General features: G+C 32.2%; 2 protein-coding genes across 6 annotated transcripts; both read right to left on the reverse strand.

Moving 5' to 3' along the window:
- Positions 1-6320: 6320 nt before the first annotated feature.
- LOC115719540 (receptor-like serine/threonine-protein kinase NCRK) lies at positions 6321-13810 on the reverse strand. Of its 4 annotated transcripts, none has more exons than XM_061110998.1 (13): positions 13475-13810; positions 12616-12722; positions 11239-11299; positions 10804-10883; positions 10597-10719; positions 9942-10046; positions 9517-9795; positions 9188-9426; positions 8810-9106; positions 8274-8513; positions 7972-8199; positions 6710-7732; positions 6321-6613 (listed from the first exon to the last, which is right to left on the reverse strand). In XM_061110998.1, the coding sequence occupies exons 4-12, from the start codon at positions 10871-10873 to the stop codon at positions 7409-7411; spliced, it is 1905 nt and encodes a 634-aa protein (XP_060966981.1). In that variant the 5' UTR covers positions 10874-10883; positions 11239-11299; positions 12616-12722; positions 13475-13810; the 3' UTR covers positions 6321-6613; positions 6710-7408. The 4 variants fall into 4 exon arrangements, with proteins under 4 accessions (XP_060966981.1, XP_060966982.1, XP_030504483.2 ...); XM_061110999.1 differs by lacking the exon at positions 13475-13810 and adding an exon at positions 12921-12957; XM_030648623.2 differs by lacking the exon at positions 12616-12722.
- Positions 13811-16009: 2199 nt separating this feature from the next.
- On the reverse strand, positions 16010-21475 carry LOC115719539 (E3 ubiquitin-protein ligase WAV3). Of its 2 annotated transcripts, XM_030648622.2 has the most exons (3): positions 21229-21475; positions 20848-21125; positions 16010-18313 (listed from the first exon to the last, which is right to left on the reverse strand). In XM_030648622.2, the coding sequence occupies exons 2-3, from the start codon at positions 21091-21093 to the stop codon at positions 16376-16378; spliced, it is 2184 nt and encodes a 727-aa protein (XP_030504482.2). In that variant the 5' UTR covers positions 21094-21125; positions 21229-21475; the 3' UTR covers positions 16010-16375. The 2 variants fall into 2 exon arrangements, with proteins under 2 accessions (XP_030504482.2, XP_060966979.1); XM_061110996.1 differs by lacking the exons at positions 20848-21125; positions 21229-21475 and adding an exon at positions 20114-20727.
- Positions 21476-21996: the final 521 nt, after the last annotated feature.

Genomic DNA, 21996 nt, shown 5'->3' on the forward strand with positions numbered 1-21996 from the left:
ACACACACAAATTTCTTTTTAACTTACCAATCTTATTATTTGATTTTCATTTAGATTTCAATTCAAACACTTAAATTATACACTTTTTTTTTTTTTTTTGTAAGCAAAAAATATTATTGCACTAAGCTTTTACAACCACCAATCAACCAAAACTCCCAAAAGAAAATAAAGAATAGAGCAACACTAAAATCTTATATACAATATTATGGTTGTCAACCAATCTTTATCTATACAAGAGGTTACTTTCTTAACTATACACTTAATTCTAACAAATTTACTTTCTCACAAAGCTTCATTTCGGTCTCTCCAAATTCGATAAACAAGAGTTGCTATCACCGCCAAAAACACGCTTCTTCTAACTTTGGACGTCCCCTTTCCCATGCCACAACAAACTCAACAAAGTTTCTCCATTAATGGAGCTTGTTGCAAACGTACAAATGGATGTACTAGCACAAGAGATGACCAATATCCTCATTGTGATTGCCACAAATCAATGACTCCAAACGAAAAAAGCCTTTGACAAATTTTCAACCTATTAAGCTTAACTAATCACATTATGAATATTTTTCAAATACACGCAATAATGTATAATCTTAGAATGTTTTTTTATATTTTATTGAACGATCTACAAATAAAGTTGTCGATTGGTTCACGTGTAGCTCTTGTTTATCTCTAGATTGTGTTAATTTTCAGACTTCTAATAATTTATTGCTTGAATAACTTACTATTGTAATGGCTAGACTTTTCTCTTAATAAAAATTGTCTCTTAAATTCAAAAAAAAAAAAAATGATGTGGCTTAAACTTAAAACTATATATGTATATATATATATAACGAAAATTGAATAAATACTATATTGTATGCAAAAATTGCATTCAATTTGAATATGCACATTACACTATTTTCTGTAAGCTACATTGTTTAAATTTTTTAAAATTTCTTGATTTTATCTTTGAGCACTTTCATAAGTGTCTCTACTCTATTTTTTAAAATAACTCTCCAAAAGCTCGTTTGGTAGACCGTATAAAAGTCGTATTATATTAAATAACAAATAATACTATATTTGGATAAAACTAAAGATGTTCATAAACTAACCGATCCAACTCAATTCAATCCGCAAAGTGTAGATACCCACACTTGTGCAGATTATATTAGATTAGAAAATTTAAAATTTATATTTCTGCAGATTGAATGTTAATTGACATGCAAAAATAACCGATCCAATCCAATCCACATATATTTATAAAATAATTTAAAAAATTATATATACAATTAGCATTTTAATGTAAATAAAATAATAATTTAAAAATTTAATACATATAATATAAATATATTTTAAATCTTAATAGATCAAATGTATATTCTATTCTTATATATAATTTTTTTTTCTATTACATACAATTTAAAGTAAAGTTAAACCTTTCTTTATACATATATTTTGTTAGCTATGTTGAACACTCCCAGATAAAATAGTGTGTTGTATTAATTATTACAACCATAAATTTTAATACAATGTAAGTCGTATTATTTAATACATAATAAATGACTCGTATTAGCTTGTATTATAATGTTTACAAAGGGTTTGGGTCAACCTCGACGCCAACCCCAACCTCGGACCTCAAACCTGGATCCATACCCTTACCATAAACTCAGATCCAGACCTGAACTCCCCGAACCTTGACCTTGGACTCCGGACTTGGACTCGGACTCGGACTTGGACTTGGACCTTGACCCGAACCCCAAACCCTGACCTTGGACTCCAGACTCGAACCCGAGTCCGGGGTTTGGGGTACGGTGTTCGGGTTTGGGGGCAAGATTTGTGGTTCGGGTGTGGATTCAGGGTCCAAGTCCCGATTTGGGTCTGGGTTTGGGGCATGTTCCGGGTCCTGGGTCTGGGTTCGGGTTCGAAATGGGGTCTGGGTCCAAGTCCAAGCTGCAATCGGGTTGGGGTCAAGTTTATTGTAAATAATTTACAATTTTACACAACCTATTAGTACAAGTCAATATTAAATATTGCATTTTATTAAATAATAGTATTACAATATAATCTAACACAATACTATAATATATTATATAATACAATATAATAGACCACAAACGTGCCCCAAAACTCTTTTTATTCATTTATCTTAAATTTTTACATATTACTATATATTAATTTCTTTATTTTTTTTATAACATTTAAATATATATATTTTTTATTATTTATTTATTTAAAATATATTTAACAAGAAAAGATGAAAAAGTAAGATGTAAGAGATGAGAGAAATATTATTGAAATAAGTTTGAAGAATGAATAGTAGTGAATAGAGATTGAGCTAAAATAGTTATAAAGTAAAGCAAGCCTATTTTTACCACTTTTGTGTTAAATTTTTAAAGCTTAACAATTTTAAAGAGCCTATTGTTACTGTTAGTGCTCTAATCATTATATCCCATAATTTTGTGATAAAAAAGAATTAACTTGTTTTAGTATAGATCCCTTAGAAAAACAATATTGAACTTTTTTTAGTACAAATCCCTCAATTTTACTTTATCTTATTTCAATTTTTATATGATTTTTTCAAAGAAAAAAGAAAAAGGAAAAATGTAGTTTGTGAGTCATTTTTAAAGCTAAAAATTATAAATATCATAATACAATAATTAGATAACAGATTCATTCTAAGGAAGATTAAAAACTTTTTATAAATACTTAAAATAATTTTGATTATTTCTCATCTAGTGGAGAAGAAAGTGTATTTTATTATATTGAAATGCATATAAAAGAGAGAGACACACACACAACAAACAAGCACATGTTTTTTTTTTCTTAATAAAACACTAGCCTATTTTTATTTTACTTATAAGGTATATGAGTTCAATTAAAAAGAAAAATTGGCACGAGAGAAACATAAAAAATACAATAGTACTATGATCTCTCTACTCTTTATGTTTCTTTTTCTTTTGGTCTTTGTATATATAATATAAGGAAAATACTAATAACTTGACATATATTTTTTGATAAATAATAATAATTATTTTGTAAAATAAATTAAATTGTTAATTTGAATTTAATTTCAATAAAATAATTTTTGAAAAAGTAATACTTTCACTTAATTTTTCAAAAGTAACTTCGAGTTTAGTCAAAATGACGCGAGTTCAAATTTAATCATATTAAAAAATTATTTCAAAATAATTGATTCTATGGTCAGTTTAAATTATTGGAGTTGCACATCACCATATAATAAAATGTATGGGGTTATTTTAGGCCTCATTCTTCTATCTTGGTGGGTTACATCTTAACTTCCATATTAGTGGTCTCATAATAATAGAGTAAGTAGAACATTTATATTTTAAGCAATTCTTATCTATTCTTTTAATGTGGGACTTGAAAGACTTTTGAAATTAGTGGTCTCATACTGATATCTATTCAACATTGCCCCGAAGACTTTTGACATAAGGCACCAAACATAGGTCTCCATCTTATACCGTCGTAATCACTAACTAGACACGTTACCTCGCTACCAGAATATCAAGTAAACTTTCGATACAACACACCATACAAATCTTTAATCGCGAGGTCATCACATTGAGAGCTTCTCCCACACATTGCACATGCAATCCACTACTCAACTCCTAAACATTAGCTTTGATACCACATGTTAGGTCCCATTCTTCTAACTTGTTAGACTACCACTTCACCTTAATTCCCACATTAGTATAATATTGTTCGCTTTAGGTCTATAACCCTCACTGTAATATTTTTGGACACATTTCCAAAATTATATTCTAAACAACTCTTATCTATTCTTGAAACTTAATTTAATAAGTCAATAGATTATAACAACACATGTGTACAAAATAGTATTTTCTTTATAAATAATAAAAAGAAATTGTAAAGGTAAGTGAGACAATGGTTGTGATAGCATTAAATCATAATATGCAATATGGGTCATCTCATGGGCATGGGGGTGTGTGTAGTGTCGCCCACATTATTGGGTGCCAACTACAAGGGCCACACGTACATAAACAATCTTCTAACTTGTCTTTTTTGGACCCCCAAATGTTTTCAACCTTTCCTTCAATTCAATTATTGTTATTATTATTATTATTATTATTATTATTATTATTACCCTAGAAAGTTTGAGTTCGAACACATATGTCAAGAGTCAGAAGATCGCAATCTTAACAATCAATTATCAATTACACTGGTGTCCTTTTCCTATTTTTAAACACAAAATAATAATTGTACAACTCCTTCTCTTGTCATTTGATATCTAAAATTTTGGCTCAATACTAACTACTTCACATGCCACTATACAAGTATAAATTTACACTAGAACATCTTTAAGGGCCAGCACTCCTAATGGCCCATCAAAACTCAAATAGTCTTATGGGCCTGAATTCTCAAATGGGCCTTTGTTCTGTCCATATAAAATTAAAAAAAGGGAAACTTACAAAAATACTGAAATTTGAGTTAACTTTTACAAAAATACGGTTTTACGGAATTTTAAACATTTTTACGATTTTTTTGATTTTATTTACATAAAATACGGTCTTTTTATGTTGAAATTTTGTTCATTTGTTGTTAATTTGTTGTTATATGTATGTTATTTTTTGTTGTTTTTTTGTTGTTATTTTGATGTTATTTTCATGTTACTTTTATGTTGTTTTCTTGTTGATTTTATGTTATTTTCGTGTTATTTTTTGGAAAACCGTAAAAATATAAAAAAATATTCTTTGAACGTAAAAATGTAAATATTTTATAAAAAATGGTGCCTTATGTAATTATTCCTTAAAAAAATTACATAAGGTACTTAAAATCAAACTTTTCTTTTTATAATTTTACAAATTTTTTCTTCAAAAAAACGTTGTTTTCCGTACAAAGTAATGTGAGGACAACGGAAAAATTAGAGCATATTTGGTATTGTTTTCTGTTTTTTGTTTTCAAAAAATTATTTTTAGAAATGAGAACAAAAAATAGTTTTTGAAGTTTTTAAAAACAAGTCATGTTTGGTTAGTATTTTTTAAAAACAATATTGACTAAAAGTGAATTGGTTTGTAACTTTGTTTTCTGAAAACTGTTTCTAAAAAACAAGGCCAAACAAGCCAAATTATTTTCAAAAAATAATTTTCTGTTTTTAAAAACAAAAAATTATTTTTTAGTTATGATGCCAAATATGCACTTACTCTGTATTTTTTTAAATAAAAAATTAAAATCCATAAAATGTAAAATATATATAAACTTTTTATTATTTTCCAGTATTTATAAAATAATCTCTAATCCCTATAAAATATAAAATTATGTCTATAGTAAAAAGGGTCAATTTTATTTTAGACTATGTGTTTTGCAAAAGTTACAGATTGGATCCATAATTTTGTTAAATGACAAAATAGACCCTATATTTTTTAAAATGTTACAAATAAGACCATGATTTTAATTTTTGACATTTTTTTTTAAATATAATCAACTTGAAGACAATTCCTAACACGAACAGAAGGAGGAAATTTAACTAGTTTTGTCATATAACACCTCTAGGTCAGATTATTATTAAATTTTATTTCTACAAAAAAATCAGTTAAAGATCCTATTTGTACCATTTTGAAAAATACAGGGTCCATTTTATTATTTAACAAAATAGAGGGTTCAATTTATAATTTTTGTAAAATACAAGATTTAAAATGATATTTACCCTAATAAAAATGATACCGATCACTGATCAAGTTCTCATTGAACATTTATTTAGAACTATTGAGAAAAGTATATTTTGTATCTTCATTTCATTGAGCTAGGTATTGAACACAATCGATTTTTTACAAATTTAAAAAATTGCAAAAAATAAAACAATATTAACTCTAAAATCTATTCAAAATGCATAAAATAATGTCGTGATATTTTTTTTATGAATAAGTTGTAAATCATGAAAGGATGTTAAATAAAATTAGAGAAACAAGGAAGCATGTCTCTAACATGCAAACATACTTTACATGGCACAAAATTTTATTTGGGATAATTATGTAAAATATTATTTTTTTTGTAAAATTTTTATATTTTTACATTTTAAGGTTTTTTTTTTTTTTAATTTTTATGGTGTTCTATAAAAATAACAAGAGAACTACACAAAAGTAACATAAAAATATCATACAAATAACAATAAAAAATAATATACAAATAACTAAAAATCAATAAATTAACAAAAATACAATATAAAAATACATCAAATGACCGTATTTTCTGTAAATTCCGTACATCCATATTTTAGTAACTTTTTTGGGGTTATTTTTGTGTGTGTGTTTTTTTTTTCTTGAAATATCCCATTTTATTTTATATAGAGAAAGTAGAAATTTTGCAAATTGGTACTATTATGAGGAAATAAACAAAGTATTACAAAGATGTCAATATCAGAAATACTATTTTGTCAAACAAAAAATTAGTTTCTGTAAGACTCACAATCACAATCAAAAGCAATAATAATAATAATAATAATAATAATAATAATAATAATAATAAAAACAAATTAGAAATGTGAAGTGAACAATGAAAACATGTCTATTAAGGAGGAGGAGACCCTGCTTCAAATAGTGGGCCTGAGAAACAACAGCTTCCAAATATACCACAGCAACACAAGAACCACAAACTGAAAATTAAATAAAATAAAATTAATTAAAAAAAATGTACACAACACTCAAATTTAGCTTCAAATTAAAAAAAATAATAATAAATAAATCTATACCATGATTCAAAGCATCCCCCATCTGGGGGAGCTGGAGAAGGAGGAAACAACGGTTCTGTAAGCTGTGGTTGCGGTGGTGGTGGTGCTGGTGGCGGTGGCGGTGTTGGTGGTGGAGGATCCATATCTATAGCACAAATTCTAAGAATGAAAGTGAACTAAGAATTCTCCAAATATGGATTAAGTTATCATTTTTGTTTATATATAAATATATCATCTTGTCTATAAGTCATATTTCACCTACCATTCAAAATTTAAGGCAATTCTAACTAAAAGTTTAAAGTTCCAACTACCCTTTTAATTTTTTCTTTTTTTATTAGAAAAATGCACTTTAATTGTATTTTTTCACAAAAAATTTAATTCTAAGTAAATAGACAAACTCAAGAGGTATTTGGAAATGTAAGTACCTATAACCAAATTTATAGGTACAAACAATTCCCACATTTGAGCAAAATTGAAACCAAATTATTGATATCTTGTACAAAAGACTACAATGACTATAAGGGCTGTTTGAATTTTTATGTTCTATTTTCCTTTTCTGTACATGAAATAATTAACAAAATGAAACAATAAAGATGAAGATCACCATATGATCACCTAACATACAAGCTTTTCTTTTCCACTATTTTTGAAAGGAAAAGAAATGTTCCGACTCGAAAGCTACATGTTTTTCCCCCTTAATCCATCCAAGCCTAGAAGTTTTTATGGGGGACTAATATTTCCCATACAAAATGATTCAAACCGAGGTTCGGTTAAGTCAACTATTTCGTCATCTGATGCACGCCAGCTTCTAGCTTTCGATGCTAAGAGTACCAATCGCTCCATGTGCTCGGCTGAAATTTTATTTTCTTCTATCTTTTCACTGCAAAGATTGCGTTCAACATCAAGTGGTAGCGAACAACGATCTGACCGTTCACAGGACACGACTCGCTTTAGCTCCTCTACATCTTGAGAACCTTCCAAATGTGTGTTTCTTTTGTAAATATGATTCTGATCAGGTTTCTCTATGCCACATCCAGATGATCTCTGCATGAAAGCCAAAATCGAAAACAATTTGTTGGATTTGAAATAGGAATAGGAGGGTGATACAAGATAATTAAGCATTCTGTTGTATATCATAATTTTATATAACATTATGTTAAATTTTACAATACAATAATAAAATGTAATACGATGTACCAAACGAGCTCTAATTAGAACAATAGTCTCGTAGTTTGCTAACAAAATACTAACAAGTATTATGTAGTTAATGGAGAATAAATTACCTGAGAAAAATTCACAGAAATGCATGTCCTTCTAGACCTTTCGGGTTTGATAGTTGAAAGAATTTGAACAACCTCACCCATGGTTGGTCTGGTGTCAGGATCCAAAAGCAGACATTCCTTTGCCAAGTATGCCATAATCTGCATCTCTTCTTCTGGAAAATTCCCATTTAAATGTGGATCAGCCAACTCTGTAATTATTCTCCTACTATCGCGTAAACGAGGAGTAGCCTGAAAAACAAGACACGCAAACATAAGCACAAAGGTGTTAGCATAAGTTTGAAATCAATGTAGAGAGTTTTTACCCATATGACAAGGCTTTCTTCTCCTTTGCCATTTCGTTTATGAATGGGCGGTCGACCAGTGATAAGCTCGAGAAGAACTACCCCGAAACTGAAAACATCCGACTTAAGAGAGGCTCGTCCAACAATGGCATACTCTGGTGCAAAATAACCGAAAGTTCCTTCCATCCTTGCTGGAGAGTTTGAAGAGCTGGATGATAGACCTTCAGCTATCCAGTGTTTTGCCATACCAAGGTCAGTTATCTGCACATTTTCTAACTCAATTAAATGCAGAAACACCGCGAAATACAATGACAATAGTATAACAAACAAGAACTCCCAAGACAATGAGATGTATTTGAGTTAGTCCTACATTGCTAATGTGTACAAATAAAATGTCATATATAAGATGAATGAGCTACTCCTCTCATAACCAATCGGTTTTGAGATGTGGTCTCTTAAAGGTCGATCGTTTAAAAGTCATATATAAGATGAATGGGCTACTCTTCTAATAGTCAATTACTCTGGCTAAATTCTTCAAAAACCGCACTTTCTCATACCTTTGCTTGCAATTCTTCATCCAAAAGAATGTTTGTTGACTTTACATCTCGGTGCAGAATTCTTGGAGCAGCCGCTTCATGGAGATACTCCAAGCCTCTTGCAGCTCCAATTGCAATCGCAACACGAGTACCCCAATCCATAGTTTTCTCCAACGCCCCATCTAAACAATCTCGAAGATTTCCATTAGGGATGTATTCAAACACCAATAATCTCTCGGCAAGTTTTCTATGGGATTCAGAGCAGTAGCCTAGCAGAGGCACCACATGACAATGATTTAGTCTTGACAACAGCTCAATCTAAGTAAAAACAACAGATTGAAAATTAGAAAAAAAAAAACACGAAAAACAAAGTTAAGCAAACTATATTATAACATATACCTCTGTTAAAAACACAGAATCTGCATCAGGCCCTTTCTGATTCTTTAATCGCTTAACTGCTACAGTTCTTCCATCTTTCAGTTTGCCTCGATAAACATAGCTACTTCCCCCGACTCCTATAAGATTTGAATTTGCAAAGTTTTCGGTGGCATTTTGCAATTCAGAGTAGGAAAACTGCACAATAACTCCATATATTTTTCCTGTTTCGTTCCCTGATAAACAACTCATCTGAAAGCAATCTACAATTGAATAATCAATCACATTAGTTCAAGTGAAAAGTGGAGCTTCAAATATATTCTCTTAAAGTTACCACAAGGCCATTGACTAACCTGTGATATGTTTAATGGGCAATTGAGAATCTACAAAAACTTTAGTTTCGGGCATTGAATAAGTCCTATGGTTTATCAAATTGGTGGCACTGTTGCAGCTAGTTTCTCGGTCTGAAGAGAACACTGATGGTTTAATGGCACTCTTGTCTCTTTGATAAAAGTAGCAAGCGACCGACAATAGAAATGCAAGGGTCGTGAGTATAACGCATAGTAATAAAATAATGACTATAGCTTTGCTTGACATGTGCTTTTTTGAAGGTTGAGCTTCATTGAGAGATCCTGTCAAGAAGCAACCACAATACCAAGTAAGCATAGAAATTCTACTAGTAGATTCTTCAACACTAAAAGAAGCTTCAAACAAACACGACACACCCAACTTTTGAAAAGGCATTGGCATGCAGATGAGTGAGACTAGAGGAAAGTACCAGATGTACAATTGCATGCTGCAAAACAGTTGTTGTACTGGTTATCAGTTGCAACTTTAGGAAGTCCATCGGCAGGACATTTACAAGTCCATACGTTTCCAGCATCTACAAAGAGATTTGCAGTTAGCTTATCCAGACATCACAAAAGCGTGTGTGAAAAATATATAAGAATGACGGTTGATATAACATTGCCAAACTCAGACACAATACATTTGAATGCAGAGATTTTAGAAAGCTCTAGAGGGTAAGCACTTATGATAATTGATTTACTCATTGATAATCCTAATGCTTTTAGACTCAAAAACACATAACAAAAGTTTGCACACTTTAATTCCTAAACCTTACAGAAGAATAGGTTATTATACAAATACAAATATGTTGTGTTTTGGTATGATTTTCATGTGGGACTATTTTTAACAAATTAGTTCAAAAGAAACATAAAATTGCATTTCAACCGAAATTCGCTTTGTCATCAAGATCAACAGCTACTATTCGCTTACACTACTATTTGATATGCCTATCGATAACAAGCTAACCATAAGCAAATGTTTACCCGAGAAGCTTAAGGCCAACAACACCGATAGCAAAAAAAGTTTTTGAGTGTATCAAAGTGAAGCTTGATGTGATTATTATACCACAAAAATTAGCAGCATACCTCGACTACAATCGCAGGATGTTGAGCAGTTAGATCCAACCGTAGTCGAGCTCCTATTTCCTTGATATGTAGAGGAGCATTCGCAACTCCAATCCTTTATGCCAGATGTACTCGAAACTTCATCTGTCCAATTAAGTTACATAAATAATCTTAACACTTATAATTAGGAGAATTCTTTCTAAAATTGTTTTAAAGATTAATACTCACCACAAAGACTTGGCTGAATCAAGATGATGCTCACAAGACAAGCAAAGACAATCTCGACTTGGAACTTCATCTAACCCAACCTGATGAACAAAACAAACTTTTTGTTGATTTTTTTTATAGTTATTTACAACCAAAAGTGCTTCAACCAAAATAGTAGATGAAGAAAATTAGTTATTATAGTTATTATTTCCCTTATAGACAGTAACAATCACGTAATATCAATTTTCGGGCTCGTCCTAGTTACTTAAGAAAACTAAATCATCTGCAACTTCAGTTAGCTTTTTTTATCTTGAAGTGAAAAGCAAGTTTACAAGTTTTGAAACACTGAAAAAGATAAATAATCATTAGTTCAAATCTCGTTGCCATGTTTTCGTCGAAACTTAAAGAAAGATTGGTAAAATGATAGACAACATAACAGAGAAGAAGTTGAGTTACCTTCATAAGGGACAATAGGTTAACTCTTCTTGAACTTCATTCAACTTCTCCAAACTACAATCTGTGCATACACATGAATAATTAAGTCTAACTTAATAGAATAAGATTAAAAAATCTAATGCCTAAAACCAAAGAACCATTTACAGTGACAGACCAGGAGATCAAATATAGTAATATGGATGCACAAACAGATCTGTAAACAAAAATTCATGGTCTGATTATCTAATTCAACCATTTTTTTTACTCCAAAGAAGCAAACCAATTTTGGAAATTAATATCCACTTAAAGTCTTTGTTCATAATTAGACACAGAACATTGGTGCAGTACAAACTTCTAATTTTATCATTCAATCATAGTTGGTCAACAAACTTCTAGAAATTTAATCATTCAATACAGCTTAGTGCACCAAGTCTCTCATCCAATGCACAAAATACTAATTAGTCAATAATTAATAGTCATTTAAGATTTATCAAGAATATGCAATGCAAAAGATTTATTTTTCATTTTTTTATTGTCCAAATTATGAATTCAAGAAATGCTAACAGTAACACCAGGTTATCACACTTAATTACATCATTAATTCAAATTCTCAAACTTACTTGGCACCATAATACTTGCCTTGTAACAATGCTCATTTCCATGTAAAAATGTAAGAAAGGAATTTAATTCACTGATTGTATTAGGAACAGTTAACACTTTAAAACATGAAATAATAACACAACTGAAAACATAAATGCTAACAGTGTAAGCTGTCTAGTCTCATAAATATTGGGCTGTGAGCAAAGAGAAGCAGCCACTGCATCTGCATATGCATGTATCACATTGAACCCAATCCCAACACACATCTTCCATTTATTTGCAATTACATTGCAACTGCTTCCGGTGGCTCCCAATAAAGACACCAGAATTGCTAAAGGGCACCATGGTGGTGCAATTTTTTATCGGGTCCTACTAATTTTACTTTAATAAAGATTATAGAAAACTGCTAACTATTTATAAGACGCCACCTTATAATGGTGCTAGGCACCTAGCGCCCCATAGCACATTGCCCTTCATGGGGCATTTCCCAACTAAATTTTAATTTACTGTGCCACCATGGTCAGACACTATAAATTTATAGTTGTAAAACGACTATTATGGTCGCACAGTGTAATTTTTGGTTGTTTGTGTGCAACCAAACATGGTTATTTTGTTAATAAAATTTTGACAATTTTTACAAAACACTCTAGAAACAGTTCCTAAAACAAATTATTCCAACTAAAGATAAATTCAAAGTTAACCCACAAAAAAAAATGTTGGTCCTAAGCACAAGCTTATTATTAGTTCACCCACTTAAGAAAAATCATAATAAGAAAGAGAGAAGTTAATTAACCACACCTTAAGAATGAGTATACAGACAGCTGAGTCTTGTGTGAAAGTAATTACCAAATTCATGCTCATTCTCCAATCCTCATCATGATTACTCAGAAAGATTCAAAAGAAGACTGAAGAAGAGTAGTAGATATATATATATTGGCAAATGTTAAGAAATGAATATATGACAACAGTAGAGGACAGACTAATAATGGGGTTCTTGAAATGAATAAAGAAAAAAAAAAACACTTAAAAAAAGGGAATTTAGTGAACCCATCAACCACCTCATTGAAAATCACTATTTTGCCAATATGAAAGAGACTCTTTACCTCACCAACACCAATGATCACCATATCTATAATCCTCAATATAATTGAAATAAATCCCATTAAACTATTATTATAATGTGGTTTTGAAAACAATCATATCCCAAAAAAAAAAATATTTTGTTCATTCTGGTTAAATAGTTATAACGGCTATAATTATTACAATACCAAATGAATACTTGGCTTCAAAGATAAATAGCATATACAACATTGGAAGTCCGTAAAGCGACGTGTAATTTGTAAATTCAGACACTGGGCCCCCACTAACCAGGGCTTGGGTTGTGGGCCTACACTAACTTGGGCCCAATACAAAACAAAACCAGCGTCGGCATCATTGGCGGTCAGATAATCCTGACCGTCGGATTAAGAATCTGATTCAAAATCAAACAAGACAAGAAGAAGAAAAAAGATGGAATCTTTTGGGTTGTAAAAAGTCAATGATGTGGCATTCCTCTAAATTTGGTTTTGTTCATAAAAAATGCTCATAGATTAATAACACTCATTATTACAAAAAAAAAATGAAAAGAAAAGCTGAATTTCAGAGAGTGTAAATGTACCTAAAGTGATGATCTGGTTGGTTAAAGAAGGTGAAACGAGTTCATCCTTTTGAGCTGAGCTGGTGAGATGGGTGGTTAGTGATATCAAATCGAGGTACAGTGGTATGGAGATCTAGCAGTTATGTTTTGGGCTATGGAGATTTTTGTTAAGACAGAAAAAGAGAAAGAGAAAGAGAAGAGAAATGAATTGAATTGAAATGAAGTGAGTTAGAGAAGTGTTCTTTGGTTGGTTCCCAAGGTGGTCGTCGAAAGTGGGACCCACTCATTCATCAAACCTTTTTAAATTCTACTCAATTTCGAGGACTAGGAATAGGATCGTAGGCTCTACTTATAAAATTAAGAATGTGGTGTATTAACATTGCTATTGGGTATTATTATTGGACTCGATACATAATTGTACCAATAACGATATTAACACGTAGGAGAATGCTGAGTATTATTAGTGTCTTTTAGTATTTCTCATTACTAGGGAAGTCTATACTCGTCTTTTCCTTATTTGGATCAAGAGTTCGACTCTTGTCGACTCTCAATTGTGAGGGATTTTATTTGACCTTTGAAAGCTTACTTGTTGTGTGGTGGACTATCTATATGTGCTATGAATTATCATCAATTTAGCTCTATCAAAAACAAAAATTGTCAAAATTTAAGCTCGGAATCCTATTTGTACTATTTTAAAAAATACAACGTTCATTTTATCATTTAGTAAAATAAAAAGTTTAATCAATAAATTTTTCAAAACACATTATCTAAAATAGTATTAATCTTATATTTTACTATAAAAAATAAAATAAAAAAAGAGTACTTTATTTTAAAAAACAATTAATTACCACATTTTTTTCTTCAAAATTTAATTTCTAGTATAGATTTATGTGCATTGTTATTATTAAGCATCGTCTGAGTTGAAAATAAATTAATTGACATATCTAACACCAAATATAAAAGGGAAATTTGATTTTATATACTTAAAAAATTAAAAAATTTTATTATTAAACCATAAAAAAACTATACCTTTTTTTCAAAACCCCAAAAATATCCCCCTCACAATTCTCTCTCTCTCTGCATCATCTCTCTCTCTCTATCTCACCCCAACCGCCCACCCTCACCACCACCTCCGACCTCCATCCTCCGACCTCCGACCCTCACCGCCACCTCCGACCACCCGCACCAACACCCCGACCCAGCCCCACTCTCTCGGACCGCCCAAAAGTCGCACCCCGAAAACCCACTCTCTCTTCCTCTCTCTCTGAAATCGCAGAAAAAAAAAATTGCTCCAAGTCCGATGGTCGGACCATGGGTCCGATTTCAGAAAGAGTGGGTTTTCGGGGTGCGATTTTTGGGCGGTCCGAGAGAGTGGGACTGGGTCAGAGTGTTGGTGCGGGTGGTCGGAGGTGGCGGTGAGGGTCGGAGGTCGGAGGATGGAGGTCGGAGGTGGTGGTGAGGGTGGGCGGTTGGGATGTGAGATAGAGAGAGAGAGATGATGCAGAGAGAGAATTGTGAGGGGAGTATTTTTGGGGTTTTGAAAAAAAAAATGTATAATTTTGTTATGGTTTAAGTTTTTAGTTTAATAATAAATTTTTTTAATTTTTTAAGTATATAAAATCAAATTTCCCATATAAAATCAAGTCAAATAAAATGTGATATGAAATACTTCATACGATGATACATTTTGTGATCCTTAAAAATTAGTAAAAAAAAAGTGAGGTGGCGGTTGTCACGTGAGAGGGTGAATAGGGTTGGGGACTCGAGAGGCCAACGTGGAATAATGTAAGATGCTCCAAATCTGGGTGTACTGTCGTTTTATTTCCTATATTAATGGTCAATGTAATCGAGGTTAATTAATATTCTTAATTAAACTATATTAGTTAATTAAATAAATTTTGTGATTTGATGGGATTAATGGTAGATGGAGTTGGAGGAGGAATAAGTGCTAATCATTATTGATTTTAACATCTTACTTTTACTTTTGATTTTCCAACCCTACTTTTTCTTTTGATAAATATAAAAAAAAAAAACTAAAAAAAAGCACTTACATTGTATTGTTATTGGTGTCTAGTATTAAGTATCATATTATTTTTAGTGTAATTAAATATCGGAGAAGTCCCATATAATTTAATGTAATAGTTTTAGAAAGATCATTGTTATTGGGCACCAGTGGTGCCTAGCACTCTTAAAACGTGTCGTCTTACGATTAGCTAGCGATACTCCTTAAAAGCTATTACATTAAACTATATGAGACCCAATACTAAATTACACCAATAGCGATATTGACACGTAGAAGGGTGCTTAGCTCCACTGGTGTAGCATTTTTCTTTTAGAAAATATCACTAATCAATCGTAGAGCTATTATTTTCTTGCATTTTTAGTGAATTCTACATAAGAAATCATTATTACAACTAGCGCTGCAACCTAAATTGTAATAAAAATTTGCATAAAAACCCCTATTGCAACTAGCGCTGCAACCACTTTAGAAACTCAAACTGTAAATTTGAAAAAAAAAAATTAAAAAAATAGTATATAAGGTAATTTCCCAAAAAATAATAACAATACTAAGAAAGAAATAAATAAAGAAAAATAAATAGTTGGTTTCTGTACAAAATCCAAAATAACAATTTCTCTTCCTTTTGCACAATTGTTTACTACCACCACACCCCAATTATCTTCACCTTTGTTTTCCCAACAATTTCTTATTCATATACATTACCAAAAACAAGGACAAATATACCAAAACTCTCTCTATCTCTCCTCTTATACCCCCCCAAACTTTCCAAAATACCACAACAAAAATTTAACATTTTAAGGAAACTAAATGGTCCATCTATATTTGATATAGGAATGTAATTGAATTAAGGTTTGAGTAGTTGTTTTTTTTTTTCTCTTTTCAAAAAGACAGCTTCTTTGATTTTACCTTGGCCGAGTTCGGCTTGGAAATGAATGAGTAGGCTGTAGGCTTCTATGAGGAGGGTTACCGAAAACCATGGTTTGAGACCGGTTTACCATGTCTGTCATAGATGGGGTTTGGTAACTTTGAACAAGGCTTGTACTGTCTGTTGAATCCCCTCTTGCTGTTGCCCTTTGCCATGAGTGTGAGCTTAATCCTGATAACACGTATGCTCGTCCTGATTCCTCGTACACACGACGATTCGCCATTCTTTCTTGCATCTCTTTTAGTTCAGCACAAAGTGCTACACATAACCGGTCACCTGTTTGCATAGAGACAGTTTCGGATAAAGCTCTACGACAGCTCTCAAGGACCGAGACTGCAGCAGTTAAATCACCATTCTCGGCTGCAGCTCTAGCCTCGGCCATTGCCTCTGCAGCTCGCACCCTATTCCTCTGCCTGTCTACTTCAATTGAAACTAGCTGTTGTCTGGCCACTTCTGGTCTTTGGATCTTCAAGTTATTAGCTTCTTGTGAAACCATTTCTTTGGTGATTGGATCTTTGTAAATACATCTTACTGTTAGCAATGAAGTCTCTGAAGATTCTTCGACTGGTACATTCAGTGACACTAGAAAATCCCTTTCTTCTTCAGCATACAAGTCTCCAACTTTGATGGAACCAGTTCTTGCATCAGCCACTATTGTTGTCTGATAACTACCGCCTTTTATAGAACTTAATCGGGAATGAGGATGAACACATTCAACTTCAACCCGAAGCTCTTGTACTACCACACTCAGCAGCCCACCAATGCATTGTGCAAATGCGTCTTGAATCACGCTCTCAGCTTCTATGAACGAAAATGTTCCTCCAGAATTCTCAGAGATCGTGTGCATCGAGGAAGCATCGTGATCAGAACCAAATCCAAACGCGTGAACTGGAACCTGCAAGCCAGCACCATTGTTTCGATGAATCGAGATGGGAAGAAGAGACTGATAGTTTGACCGCTGATTGTTCCCAATGGGACCACTGACAGTATATGTATCTTGGCCATCAGAGAGTAGTATGATACTGCAAACCGGGTTCTTACACTTGCGATCTACAAGCACTTTGGCACCTTTTCTAAGGGCTTCAGCGATATTTGTCCCACCATTTGAAACTAAAGAATTAACAGCTTGTAATGCCTGCTGCCTTCCACTTTCAGTCATACGACGAAGAGGAAAGAGACGACGAGCTGTTGAGGAGAAAGCAATGACAGAAAGTCGGTCAGAGGGGCCGAGATTCTGCACAACAAATCCCATAGCTCGTTTCAACAAAGCAAGCTTGGTTCCAGCCATGCTGCCACTAACATCAAGCACCGTGACTAGGTCAACTGGAGCACGAGGATCTTGAGATGTCGGAGGAGGCATTTCCATTGGATTACCACTATTCGGGCTTGAAATAAGAGGAGCCTTAAGGTGAATCAACACAGTGAAGTTATTGTGAGGAGATAATCTTGGAACAGCTAAAACCTCAGGATATGTCTTGACTTCTACAGTATGATTTCGATTGTTATTAGCAACAGCAACAACAGCATCTACATTAGATGTTACTCTGTCATTAATCTCGGGTTGTTGATCTAATACTTCATCATCTTCAAAAACGACTGGCTCGGGAGCATGGAACAGTGAAGCAATCTGTCGGGGTGTATCCATCCTTACAGAAGGAAGACGTCGTACAACAGTCATCCATGGATCATCTTGAGGCCAGGGAGCTGGGTTAATTCTAGATGGTCCATTGGATAGAGTAGAAGGGTTCTGAAAGGGCACTTCTTTCCATTTAGCCCGACAAACTGGACATATTTGGTTCCCGTGTTTTACATTCGAGGTAATGCAGTGGAAGTGAAATGAATGTGAGCATTCTGCAGTGAAAATGGCATGGCCCTGACCAGGTTTCATGGTGCCCAGACATATTGCACAGGTCCTCTGTTTAACAAAGATAAGCATAGATTAATGTAAATATTTTTCACTTTCTTAATATCTCACATGAATTAGCAGAATAAACCATTGATTAGCATCAAGAAGATTGAAAAGAGCATACCATAGCTCACTACTATTTACATACACAAAAAGATACAACTCTAGCAAAATGATATGATGCCAATGTGCATGCATATCAAACCACTAAACTATTATTCATTGCAGTTTACACATACTTATTTTTATCATGTTACATCTTCTACAGCTAATTATTCTAGTTTCCTACTTAAAGTTTGAAATTTTCAAAAATACATTATTTAATGTTTTATTTATAATTTTACGACCTACAAGAATACGCTTTTAAAGTTTTAAAATTACAAAAATATACATTTCTCAGCAAAATATAAGAAGTTAATTATAAACCAACGAGAAATCAACCTCACGACAACTACAGAACAACAAAAAAAACAACCAAATAACAACTATAATACAACTATAAAACAACAACAAGAAAAAAACAGTTTTGTATTTTTTTTTTCAAATTTTTCATCTATTATGTAAATTTCTTCTAATAAAACACTTTGCTCCAATTCGGCGTAATGTTTGAGTACAACCCAACAAATTACAAACAGCAAACCATAATTCCTATCAAAACAAAAAGTGCGAGTCACTGACAGTCATAAGCATAGTCTAGTGATTTCGCACCTCTCCTTACCGGAAGTCCCAAGTTCGAATCCCTCCTCCCTAATATTAGGAGAAAAAAACGCGAGAATTGCACGTGTTCTCAAAGTCAAAGATGCCATATTTAAAACCCAATGTGAAAAAACCTCATATCACTAATTTTACAAAAACTCACATTGCTAATGTTTCAAAAATCATTATTAAGTAAAAATGTTTGTCACATGTACAGATCAGTATAATATTAATTCTCAGGTTAGATGATAATTAGAAAATGAGCTATGTGGCATCTTACGATTGGTTAGCGATATTCCCTAAAAGCTATTTTCTTAAGTTATATGAGACTCGATACTTAATTACACCAATAGCAGTATGACACCGAGAAGGGTACTAGGCACCAGTGGTGCTTTTTAGCAATTCTGTTAGAAATTTTATTAAATAACAGCTTCAACTTTAATTCAAATTTCTACACTTGTTCTACCTGGCTACTGGCTAGTATAGTGGAACTAACTAAGTTGTTAAATAACACTGATTTTCAACAGAATAAAATACAAAAAAGTACATCTTGAAAGTCTTTCCAAAATCATCATGGAGTAACATCCCAATCCAAATCCCCCTTTTAAGAAAAAGCAAGGTGAGATGAGAACATGCTTAAAATAATATTTAAGGTTTCTTGGGTGTACAAAAACACTGTAGCATCTATGCTGACACTACTACTGTGCCCATGCAGCCCCACTACTAGAGAGACTATGCATAAAAAGATGAACTTGGAATACAACATAATTCCCAATATCGAGAACTCTTATTAGATTTCATTTATTTGGTCATAACAACTCATAAATAACTAGTAAGAGTTTTATTTTTTAGGTAAACCAGCTAAGCCTACTTAAAAAGAAAGTCAGAGTTATGGTGGTCAAACCATGATGGGGTGAGGAGGAGGACATAATGGGAAATTAAACAAGCAAAGAGGTGACTTTTTAAAAAGCAAAGAATAATTAAGCAACTCTCCTACTAATGATGATAATGATTTATTTATTTTTTTTAATATAAGGAAAAAGAAAATGAAAATAGCCAATTGGGGTTGAAAATATCAAAGTTCATCAAAAGATGGGAAAAATAATGGATTGCCTTGCCCCATGACTGATTGACTTCTTTCTCCTAACAAATTTTGCTTCTTTTCCTTTCTTGTATTGTTATAGAGCTAAGTAAGAAAGCTCACAATCAACTATCCATACACACAGGCTTTTCTAAATTTTATCATCAAAAGGAGAGAGAGAGAGAGAGAGAGAAAGAGAGAGATGGAACAAGGGCAATTGTGCTGACCAGACAAAACACTCTCTCCTTTCAAAGAGAACAATGAAAAGGAAAGGTACAGTGGTAATGTATAAACTTTTCTAATGAGCCAAAGGACAATATGGTCCCCCAAATGAACAAGTCCACTTTAACTCTCCCCCACACAACAGCCTTCAGCTGAAAACAGCATGAAAGCAATAACCCAAGATAATTCTTACACACAAGGTATGATCACATTCTCTCTCTCTCTCTCTCATCTTATTCATCAATACCCCACATGAACAGAACAGACACAATGAGCAAAAGTAAAATAAAACATTAGTAATAACAATGTAAAGAATAAACATATTCTATATCAGTAAAATGAATCAATTTTTACTTTGTAGACAGGAAAAGGAATACTAAAGAAAAAGTATAATCAGATCAAAAATCTAAGAATCTAAACATGGATATTCAGATAAAGAAAACAAGAACACAAACCCATTTGATAATTAAGAACAAGAAAAACCTAAAAATGAAAACTTTAAACATAAAAATTGAATTCCCAAATAATATCTGATAATGCAAACCTTTGAGGACTTAGTTCCACTTTTGGATAAGCGAAGCCCAGAAGAAGAAGGGGTTGGTGTGGTGGGTCGGTAATCAGAGCCATGATCAGTAGGAGAAAGAGCAGGTTGGATTGGCAAAGCGGCATCGGATAGTCTCGTAGAAACGGCGCCGTTTGACGGTGAAGAGGAATCCTCCAAAGTTTGAGGAACATAAAGACAAGTATTAAGGCCAAGAGCAAGCTTTGCTTTCCTCCATTTACTACCCATTTTCTTATTCTTCTTCTTCTTCACTTAGAGATCTAAAAAGAAAAGAAAAAAATATCAAGAATCAGATCGCAAGCCTTACTATAACAATATTAAAACTCATTAAAGCTATTTTGAGTCTTGAACTGAGTTTCAAACCAAATTTTGCTTTATCAAGAAATGGTGAAAGACGCCATTAGAGGTGAAAAGTGAGGATTTTGAGATATGGGGTTTTGACCCTTTAGGGAATGAAGAGAAGGGTTTGTTGGAGTGGAAAGCGAAGGATGAAAATGGATAGTTGAGAATGTTGAATGAAATGAAGATGAAGATGAAGATGACGATAATGGGTGGAGTTGTTCATTTCAATGTTAATATATTTTTATTTGATTTGATTTTTATTTTTTAAATGGGAAGAAAATAATTTAATTTATTAATAATAAATAAATGGTTGAACAAGGAAAAAGTCTATAGTCAAAATTACCCTTATCTTTTTGCTTTATTTTCTTATTTGCCATGTTGAAACTTTTTTTTTTTGGCATCTCACCTTTGACATTTATTTGGTAAATTTTATTTTATATTTTGTGTTTTTGTATAGGTTATTGATTAGATCTTTTGTTTTGTTAAATTATAATTTAGATTATATATTTTTTAAAATTGTATAAAATGATACCTTGAGTTTAATTTTCGTCAAAATAAAACATAATACTATTAAAGATGTTATGACAAATTTGGTTATATTTTTTGTATTTGTTTATGTTAGAAATTAACTTCAAGTTAATTATATTAAAAAAATGAGCTTATGGTAGTATTTTATATTATTTTAGAAAATACAGAATCTAAATTATCATTTTCAAAAAAAAAATAGTTCGATGAGTAAATTTTGCAAAATTTATGGTCTAATATTTATTATTTATTTATTATTATTAT

The sequence above is a fragment of the Cannabis sativa genome, chromosome 2, assembly GCF_029168945.1.
Source record: "Cannabis sativa cultivar Pink pepper isolate KNU-18-1 chromosome 2, ASM2916894v1, whole genome shotgun sequence".
NCBI classification, from domain to species: domain Eukaryota; kingdom Viridiplantae; phylum Streptophyta; class Magnoliopsida; order Rosales; family Cannabaceae; genus Cannabis; species Cannabis sativa.

Coding starts and splice junctions, on each gene's coding strand:
- LOC115719540 (XM_030648623.2), bottom strand. CDS start 10,873: ATGAAGTTCCAAGTCGAGATTGTCTTTGCTTGTCTTGTGAGCATCATC. Junction 10,720..10,803: donor GATTCAGCCAAGTCTTTGTG/GTGAGTATTAAT, acceptor TTAATTGGACAG/ATGAAGTTTCGAGTACATCT. Junction 9,427..9,516: donor GCCCATTAAACATATCACAG/GTTAGTCAATGG, acceptor ATTCAATTGTAG/ATTGCTTTCAGATGAGTTGT.
- LOC115719539 (XM_030648622.2), bottom strand. CDS start 21,093: ATGGGTAGTAAATGGAGGAAAGCAAAGCTTGCTCTTGGCCTTAATACT. Junction 18,314..20,847: donor GTGGAACTAAGTCCTCAAAG/GTTTGCATTATC, acceptor TTTGTTAAACAG/AGGACCTGTGCAATATGTCT.